Below are 10502 nucleotides of genomic sequence, written 5' to 3'. Positions count from 1 at the left end.
TGGCAGAGGGGAGGGTGGTGGGCACGCTGACGTTTATGGCTGGAGTCTGACTCACAGGCACTCTCTGTTGCATGAACTGGGCCGCCTGCAGCTTCTGCTGCTGCTCCCTGCGTTCCTGCTCCTGCATCTGCTCACGCATGAGTTGCTGGCGTAGCAAGATGCGTGATGTCATACTGGAGGAGCTTATCGGAGGCTTGGAGGCCCCAGGATGCTCCTCGGAACTGCTGTGGGGAAACAGAAAAACACACATTGAGTTCCTAATGAGACCTTTCATTTGCATTTTGGGGTATCCTAAATTGCACCAAACTATGAAATGAGCCCGTGCAAAATATAATCAGATCGCAGAGTGGTATTCCACCTAATTGAAAATCAAGAGCTGACAGGATTTAAGTCATCAGTAGTTGAATTAAAATAAGTCGGCTTGATTGCATCTAGGCATTTTTATCATACAGCTTATTTTTTTTTTGACATTTTATATCGCCTACTACTCATCACCACCAAATATAGTGCTGCCATATGAAGTGCCAAGAAGCAAGGGATCTTAATGGTACCCAGAGTTTCACACTTAAAAATAATTTTCTTGATTTCCTTTTATAGCCGAATCTAGCCAAATAACTACTCCTGTACACTATCTAAATTCCTTGAAGATATTTAAACTGTTTACTAACACACAATAGTTCAAAGAAAAGGTGAACTCTGTCATGGGGAAATTTTTCTACGATACAAGAAGTGAAAGTCATTAAAGAAGCCTTTGGACCAGAATCTTAACACTGAACTCAACCTCAGTCTTCGAGAAAGAGGGCAGAAGACAAGTTAGTTTGGCAACTCCATTCTTCTTCGCCTGGGTTTCTTTGTGCAGTCTTTTCTTCTGATTCTTCTTGGCAAGTTCTATCCAACACACATTCTATGAGTTCCCCATGAGGCCTGCCTCTAATGGTGCTAGCACTTACTCTACCCAAAATCATTTAAAAAGCTTAAATACTTGTCACAAGTCAAGAAGAAAGGACTTTTTGATTTTCCTAAATATAGATTTCTATTGTTTATCTTGCTAGCTCTACGACATCAACAAGTAAATAAACCTCTCTCTGCCTTAGTTACCATGTCTGAAAAAGAGGAATAACAATATTTTAACTTACTTACCCACCTATCAAAATGGGAGATGCTTTTTAAATATCTTTTGCATCATTTATACTCGAAACCCCTACCTCTTAGGAATTTTGTGAGGATTAAACAAAATAATGAATGAAATAATGCACAAAAATCCCTTAATACAATGAGTGCTATGCAGTACTGCCTCAATAAATGTTTGTTGTTGCAATTACTATTATCTAGAAATTTTGTTTCTGGTAATATCATTTTCTTAAAAAAAAAAACAACAACAGTTTAGGGCAAAGAATATAAAACCTTAATTAGCACCTGGAAACAGAAAAAAGAGTAATATTTAGGAAGTATTTATATTCACGTCAAAGTTATTCTTCCAGAGAAGTATCTATACCTTTGAGCTTCTTTCGTTGAATATAAATCCCAATATCATCCTTATCTTCTAACAAAGGCAAAATAGAGCCTTTAAATTATTGACCAGCCTTATAAACCCCTTAAAGATAAAAATCTTCAAATTCTTCAGGTAAAAAAAAAAAAAAGTACTAAAGAATAAAGAAATGTTTGCATTTCACCTTCACAGAGTTCCAGAAAACTATATAATAAAAAATTATACTAGCATTTAACTCATTACCCAGCACAGAAACCTGCTTCAATAGACTGGTAAGTTCATATAAAATAATGCTGTTAATATAGAGCCATAAAAAATGGTATAGAGATATACTTATGGTTGTGAATTAAAACTATACAATATATTAAACTTAGGAAATCCTGCTATTAGAAAGGTATGATTAAACTTAAAAAAATGTTTACTACAAGAAAAAGTACAAAGATAATGCAACCCTGAGCTATTGCTGGAAGATAATACTACAATCCTCTAATATTATCAATATCAATATTATCTAATATTATCGGTTATCAAGTTGACAATATTATCAATTGATTCAGAAATTTCACTGATGGATAACTTTCTTAGGAAAATAATTCAAAATGTGGAAAACCTGACATTACAAAGCTGTTGACAAATTGCACAGTATTCTGTCCCCTGACATAGGCATGATTATGTAAATTATGAGGGGAGATGTGGGTTAAATAACACAAACTTTTAGTTACAAGATGAGTAAGTTCTGAGGATCTAAAGCACAGCATGTTAACTATAATTAACAATACTGCATCGTACACTTGAAATTTCTGAGACAGCAGATCTTAAGTGTTCTCATCACACGCAAAAATATGTAAGTAACCATGTGAGGTGATTAATGTGTTTCACAATGTATACATGTAAAAAATCATCACATTATATACCTTAAATAATTTTGTTAATTATACCTCAGTAAAGTTGAGGAAATAAATAAAACCATTCAAAAGATTTAAGCATAAAACAGGTTAAAAAAAAAAATAAGTTATGGACTTCCCTGGTGGTCCGGTGGTTAAGATTCTGCACTCCCAATGCAGGGTACACGAGTTTGATCCCTGGTTGGAGAACTAAGATCTCCAATGCCACATAGTGTAGCTAAACAACAAAAAAAGTAAATTATGATACATATAGATTTGATAATATACCTTTTTAAAAAAAAAGTGCTCAGCACACAGCAAAGTGCAAAATCCATGTCCTAAGACAAATTAAAAAGTAGAATCAAAAGTGGATGTCCATTCTAATCTAGAATAAGTAGAGTGTATGTATGTACACAAATATACACATGACCAGCAAAAGGATGAGAGCTGCCAAAGTGGGAGTGGGATTATAGGTAAATTTCTTACTTTTTACTTTTCCCCCTATAAACCATAATGTCACCATATTTTTTTCAGTGGCAGTATATATGCCACTAATTTGAAAACAGAAGGAACATGAATTAACTTATAAGCATGAAGAAGTGAGTTGAGTGATCAAAGTCACAGTTTGGCTGGAAGAGACTAGATCCACCCTAGACAGCATTTTGACAACAGGATAGGGAAGTGCTGACTTGTATCCACTGGTTCTCTTGGAAGTCTTCAGCATCCCAGAAGACTTAGACCCTCTTTCCTTTATAGTTTCCTACAGATACACAAAGACTGAACAATGCTAATACCCGGTTTATTACTTTCAAATCATGCATTCATCTACACCATAAAAATACCCCATCATTTCTCAAAAACACTCCATTCACCTGCTCAGGTTCTGCTAAAAGAGCACCAAAAGAAAATGCATTTTCCCACTTTTGAGTATGTGTTCAGAGCTCAAACGTACTTTCCTAAACCCAGAAAAGAAGGCTATTTAAAAATAAATAAATAAATAGATGGTCTTGCTATTCAAAGCCTGTCAGGTTAAAACATTCCCAGAGAGACTGATCCTTTTGATAAAAACAGGAGCAAACCTTTGTGCCTTGGCAAATGCAGCTGTGGAAAAATCGCACTAATTAGCTGCTCAAGACAAGCCATTGGCTGTGATACCAGGGGAAAAAAAAATCCTTTCAATTAACAGTAAAGCATTCTTGAGACATCTTAAGTTAAAATTACTAGTCATCAACCTCTAAGGCTGCAGACTTTCAAGTCAACAACAGTATCATTTAAAACATTTACTGAAATATCCTATTAGGAAAAAAATTACATATTTATATGGTAGACCCACATAAATAAATTAAAACCCCACACAAAAAAAAATCTAGCAAGGTTCAGCTAATTGACATTTGAATAAGTCTTCTCAAAGAAAAGAAAGGAAAAAGTTACTTCACTGCACACGTACCCTACTGGATATTTCCATGTTAAAGATGACTCTCAGATTGTCAGCTTTCCTCGATCTTTTAAACTTTACTTCCTCTTAGAAATAACTGAATCTGCAATTATCACCCTATCGACAAAAATACCTACACATCAAAATGTTAGCAGGTCACATGAGCAAGTTTTAAACTCAAAGTCGAGTTTTATGTGAGAACATTACAGGTAGCCAAAAGCTTATTTTTAAAATGAGGACGTGATGCTTCAACTACTACTAATAAGAGTTGTCTGAATGTATTTAGTTTTAATAGCTGACCGAACTCATCCAGGGCCCATGAACCTCAATGTGCATTAGGTAATCCTAATTTCATCAGTCTGATTCCTTTTAATCAGATTATTTAAAGGTCATTTATTCAACAAATGGCTATTGAGGGTTTCCCCTGTGCCAGGTGCTGGGAATACCTGGTTTCTAATCTCAATGAGTTTAAAAGGCAGGGTCATGTAATTTTTTTTAAGATGCCTTAAAATTAAGTCAGTTATCTAGATTATTGGACTCTTATCTAGTTCCATGTGGGAAGGTATATATTTCACCACAAGAAGTCACCCTTTGAAAGCCAACTGAAGGGGAGGCAAATGCCTTAATTGGCACTTACTCACATCACTAAGACCAGGCAACTTCCCTGAAAACTGGGAATTGCTCAGTGGTGACTCAGGAGTATGGCCATCAATAGGACACAACTTCTAGTTCAGTCGCTGCTGAGCAATCTGATCTTTAACAAGCCACTCAACCTCTCTGAACCTCTCCAAAACCCACCTCCTAAACGAACAACAATGACTGAGTGAGCGAATCCCAGCTAAGTTACAGTGATAACACGCCAGCTAGAATATGGACACTTAGATAAGTAGCCATAAACGTGACCTGAGTTCCTAACTTGATGGCTAAATTTACATTTTTAACCTTCAAAGCCTGACCCTTCTCTGTAATGGTAAAGAGACATTTGGACATGTGCTCTGTGAATCACTGGTATATTCCTAAATTCAAAGAGTTAATTCCTCTGCCTTCATCAGCGACTTAAATATATCAGAAATCTCATAAACTCCAGTATCTCACCATCCAAACAACACTTGCCTGACCAATCCTCACCTTTCACAGTGATGCCAATACCCCTTCACCAGACCTTAGGAATCAGTCTTTGGTCTCCATATCACAATCATCCAAGACGTGAATCTGGCTGTAAGCTGCAACTTAGCTTCTAGGCTCAAGGAGCTGATGAACTTTCCCTTGCCTTACCTCTCATCAATTCCGCAGGCAGAATACAGTCCTGGCCTTTACTAACCTGTGACCATGGCCAAGTTAGTCAATCTCTTTGAGCTTTGGTTTTATTTATAGATTGTTTAATACATTTGCCTCTTGGCATCATGCTGCTGCTAAGTCACTTCAGTCGTGTCCGACTCTGTGCGACCCCACAGAAGGCAGCCCACCAGGCTCCCCTGTCCCTGGGATTCTCCAGGCAAGAACACTGGAGTGGGTTGCCATTTCCTTCCCCAATGCATGAAAGTGAAAAGTAAAAGTGAAGTCGCTTAGTCGTGTCCGACTCTTCGCGACCCCATGGACTGCAGCCTACCAGGCTCCTCCGTCCATGGGATTTTCTAGGCAAGAGTACTGGAGTGGGGTGCCATTGCCTTCTGCCTTCTTTATTTATAGATTGTTTAATACATTTGCCTCTTGGCATCATGAGGAGGATTAAAATTTGTAATAGAGGTAAAAAGCTTAGCACAATAACCAAAACACAATTCAGATAAACTAGAACAGAGTTAAAAAAGTAGTACTCAGAAAACATGAAACTATGAACAAGCTACTTCTTTTTTATGCAAGAAAGTGAATTTTATAAGCCTGTATGCAAGCTTGGACCATAGCTTATCTGCTTTTTAAGGTTTAGGCAATCTCTTTTTGATTCAGAGAATTTGACAAAGTTTGAAGGGGTGGAGAGAAGATAATCTATCCTGCAGTTCACTCACAAGATATAAAGTAAAACGCCGAGAATTTTTCTCCAGGAAAAAGGAATCTTCATTATAATCTTTCAGTTGATAGAGCTCAAAGCCTAGCATCTGCCTGCACTGGATACAATGTAATTACGTCCAAGAAAGCACAGTGGCTGATGTTCACACAGACAGTGAAGACACAGGAAGGCATGATAATTAACCTCATGCACAGGTAAGAAAGCTATGTCAGAGATAGGTTAAGCTACTAGGGTTTCCAAGTGCAGAAGGCTGGCTGCCACAGGATCAGCTAAGGACCCTGCCTAAAGTCAAAATGCCCGGGCTCCATCCCAAGAAATTCTGACTTCAGGTTAGGTAAAGCCCAGGAATCAGTATATCTACAAAAACTACGCTGCTGATTCTGATGCCAGCTTTGGAAACTTGGACACCCAAGATCATCCATTTGTTTGGTAGGAGTGCTGGGACATGAACTCACATCTTTGATTCTTAGACCAGAACACTTTCTTCCATGTCTGAGGAAATGCACATTCCATTCCCGGCCTCTGATAACTCCAAGAGCTCTGAAGAGTCCTTCTGATGCTGAACCCAACATGTTGAACGGAATGAAATGGTAAGGACCACCCACTCTTGCCAAATGGGCTATAAAACCAACTAGACAAAAAATCTCTGCAGATACTGCCAATGGATCATTATGGTTACAACATAACTATTCTATTCTAAGGAAAAGTACATCAGAACCTACAGGCCAAACCTACAAAACTGCTGTTCTGTCAGCAAAAAGAGATTTTTAAGAGTCTTAAGAAAGTAAGCCCAAGTGCATAAATTACCAAAATAAGAGTCAGTAAACAGATACATCTTTTTAAATGGCAGTATGGATAGCTAACATTTTAATATTTATTTTATTTATTTGGCTGTACTGGCTCTTTAGTTGTGGCACATGGGATCTACTTCCCTGACCAGGGATCAAACCTGGGCCCCTGCACCGGAAGTACAGAGTCCTAGCCACTAGATCAACCAGGAAAGTCCTAGTATTTAACGTTTTCAAAGGATCAGCTATTTCCATTATTTTAACCTTTCCCTTCTTTCCAAAGTCACTGCTCTATAAGCGTAGAGATGACTTTTTCATCATGTATGGTAGAAGCAAGTACCAATAAGAATATATATTGTTATTTGTCTATATGATATATATATATACACACACACATAAATATAAGAAATATATGGTGTATCTGATATATGATATATATGACAAACATCACTTAAAATAACTGAGAGTATAACTCATGTAAATGTGAAAGTACCAGATTTCACACTTTGGCTTCAAAAGTGGAAATCTTGTGGACTTCAGCCATCAACAACCTTGGTTGCAGTGGTCAAGAAAAAAAAAAAAGAAAACATGCCAAACGTCCAGCTTTTCCTGGTAACACTATCAGTTCAGACAATAAATGCTACAGGTTTCTGGCACAGAGGAAATAAAAAGGCTTGCGAAGTGCAGCTTGTCTTTCTCCTCTTCTTTCCTTCAACAAATATCTGAAGGTCTTCCAAGGGCCCTGTTCTGCTGGACATGAGGCCAGCTTGGTGTCCAGAGAGGACCGCACGCCCATCCTCTGGAGTTCTTTACTCTTTGTTGTGCATAAGGAGGAAAGTGTTCTAAAAAAGCAAGAATTGCCAAGTTAAAAATATGCATGTTAAAAATCCAAAATCGTCACTTTTCAACACCTGGAATCCAATTAGTTTGAAAGAACTGTAGTCTCTCTGAATCTATTTAGGATTAATGCTCTTTAAGCTGGACCTTCGACAGGCACCAGTAAGAGTAACTTCAATAACTGATGAGATCAAAATCAAAAAGAAGCATAATAAGACTTATATCTGTATTTTTCAAAGAAACATAAGAAGACAAAACTAATATATCAACATTCTTCAAAAGAGGGTACAAAAAAAGATTCCCTGGAGTACAGGAAGAAAAGATTGAAATTTATATAAAATTTACCCATCACTGTTATTTTCTATTTTTATACATGTTGTATATTATAATATTGGGCTTCTCTGGTGGCTTAGACGATAAAGAATCTGCCCAGGTTTGATCCCTGGTCAGAAGATCCCCTGGAGAAGGGAAAGGCTACTCACTCCAATATTCTTGCCTGGAGAATCCCATGGACAGAGGAGCCTGCCGGGCTATAGTCCGTGGGGTTGCAAAGAGTCAGACACAACTAAGCAACACACACACACATATTATAATATAGCATCAGTATAGTGACACATGTATGAAATTTATAAGTAAACTAAAATATGTTGAGAGAGCCAGCTTTAAAAAACTTACTTTAGGAGATATGACCCAAAATGTTTGAGACCTCTATAATATTAGCCCAGTGTTCTTCCAGGCAATATTCACCATCAGATTTTGTTTTAAGTTGATTATATGCACCCCTCCCAAATAGATATTCGTACTTCTATACACTCCAACCAAGGAGTATCTGTTACTGAAAGCTATTTTCAAACAAGGATATGAGGGTACCATTTCCTCCTTTTAAGGCCATGACTGTCCTCCGTTTCCCACAGACGCCACCATGGCTTTCCACACTCCACTCTCAATTCCTTTCTAAGAAATTATTTCTGGCAGCCTATCAAAAGGTCATAATGCAGATAAAGTAGATGGCCCCACACTCAATCCTATCTTTCCTATCAAGCTGCATTTCACTAGATCACACTCTAGAATTCCTGTCTACACTGTCCAACCGTGGAACCTCATTCACATCTAGATGCCATATTTTAAAAGACTCTGAAAAATCCATTCCTTATAAGGTATAAGTAATTGATATGGCATAACAATATATCCCACTTACAGCAATTTAAAAGGAACGAACTTTTATCCAAAACTATAGTTGGTAAAGAATCTGCCTGCAACGCAGGAAACCCATTTTCTATCCCTAGGTTGGGAAGATTCCCTAGGGAAGGAAATGCAACCCACTCCAGTACTCTTGCCTGGAAAATTACATGGACAGAGAAGAGCCTAGAAGGCTATGGTCCATGGAGTCACAAGAGTCAGACACAACTTAGTGACTAAACCATCAAACCACCACGACAATCTAATGAGAGAATTCAGACATGAGTGTGAAGTAACTGGAAGGATATTTTTAAAGACTGAAAAGCCTTCTATCTCTACTTGAACAATCGCCCCAGTCACAGGTATGCTCTGTCCATGTGTCAAGATAGCAACACAACAGGTGAGAGAAGATTCAAAAGCCTTAGACTGCCATCACTTAGCAATTACTACATGTCTAAGACATATCAACCAAGATGCAAAGTTTGCAAAACTGTTTGAAAATCAAAACAAAAGTACCAATTATGATCTCAGGAGCAGTGAGTACATGCACTTGTCATGGTCTAAAAGCCAGCCTTACAAATAGTGGTAATGATTTATGGCGGTCACATATTACTTATGCTGGCTCACCATACTGCCTCATTTCTTTGAGAAAGTACCCTAATTCCATCCTGAAAAACCAGCCCCCTCATTTTCCATTCATGAGGCAGGTTATGGTGGTGCTATTAACTCCAGACCTAGAAACACAACGTGGGTTTGATCAATCAACATACCCATCGAATGGGCTTATACTCTAAAATGACCCAACAGAGGCAGCCCAATGCCTTTGACTAGAACTACTGGGGTAAAAGACCTCTATTTATACTAAGGTTTGAAAAGATGGTAGGATATAAATCTGGAACTTCCTGAAACTATATGGAAAGAAAGGCAAACTAAAGGAAACAGTGATGTGAACTGAAAGAAGGAATTGAGGCCTAGAAAGAAGGAAGAGTGCGTAAGAAGCCAGCATGTGGATGGCAAAGAGCATCTGGATCAAACCATCCCTGAAGCCTCGTAACCCTGGACACCAGATACATTGATTTACAAGGGATTCTCAATCTCCATTTCTGTTTAATCCAGTTGGATGTGCTCTGTTAAACCATAGTACATTTTTGTGTCATTTTAGAAAATATCAGTTATTTGTTAAAAAAAAAAAATCAATGTTTTGGCCTAAGAGCTACAACTCAAACAATCTAGCTATCCATTCTATTTTGCCCTTGTTTTGGCCAGTACACTGCCACTCACATTTCCTACCTTTTCAGGGGGTAGATTGGCTTCATGCCTGAGTTTTGCTAGTGAGACTTCAGCAGAAAGATCACATGGTTTGTTCAAAAATTCTTCCTAAAGAGATACCCATTTTGCCATCATGTCTCCTAGAATTTAGTTGTAATGGCTGCAGGTGTAGCAGCCACTTTGGACCATGAAGATGAGACCCAGACTTAAGGATAGAGCTGGAATGTTCCTAGCCCCTCATGACCAGATAGAGCTAGCTCTATGAGGGCAGAGATTTCTATGCTTTATTCACCAGCACCTAAATTCTCCAGCACCTAAAAGAATATTTAGCACATAGTGGGATGAAATAAATATCTATCCAAAGAGTAAATTTGGTATCTCTACCCTAACAAATAACCCACCTCCTAAAATCAGGTAACACTAGAACCTTAATGCTGGAAGACCTTTAGTAAAACCATTGCTTGAGTCACCCAGTGACAAAGAACAGTCTTTTCCCAAAAATCTCAGTTCCAGAAACCAACTGTATTAGTTTAATTATAAGACAAACTTTTCCTCCATATTTTAAGGTTTCTCAAGTCAGAATAAATCTCATATATATATATATATATATATATAT

The 10502-nt window shown here is 37.8% G+C and overlaps 1 protein-coding gene across 7 annotated transcripts in view; it reads right to left on the bottom strand.

The window, feature by feature from the left end:
• MITF (microphthalmia-associated transcription factor) overlaps positions 1-10502 on the bottom strand; it is a 228457-nt gene that overhangs the window by 93017 nt on the left and 124938 nt on the right. For 5 of the 7 annotated variants that reach the window (XM_010861986.1, XM_010861991.1, XM_010861985.1 and 2 more), the window contains one exon: positions 13-224. In XM_010861986.1, coding sequence (XP_010860288.1) covers positions 13-224 — 212 coding nt within the window. The remainder of the gene's footprint in view (positions 1-12; positions 225-10502) is intronic. The other 2 variants (XM_010861987.1, XM_010861989.1) reach the window with 1 other exon arrangement.

The sequence above is a fragment of the Bison bison genome, unplaced genomic scaffold (genome assembly GCF_000754665.1).
Source record: "Bison bison bison isolate TAMUID 2011002044 unplaced genomic scaffold, Bison_UMD1.0 scf7180017864474, whole genome shotgun sequence".
NCBI classification, from domain to species: Eukaryota; Metazoa; Chordata; class Mammalia; order Artiodactyla; family Bovidae; genus Bison; species Bison bison.
This window is presented reverse-complemented; position numbering and strand designations above follow the sequence as displayed.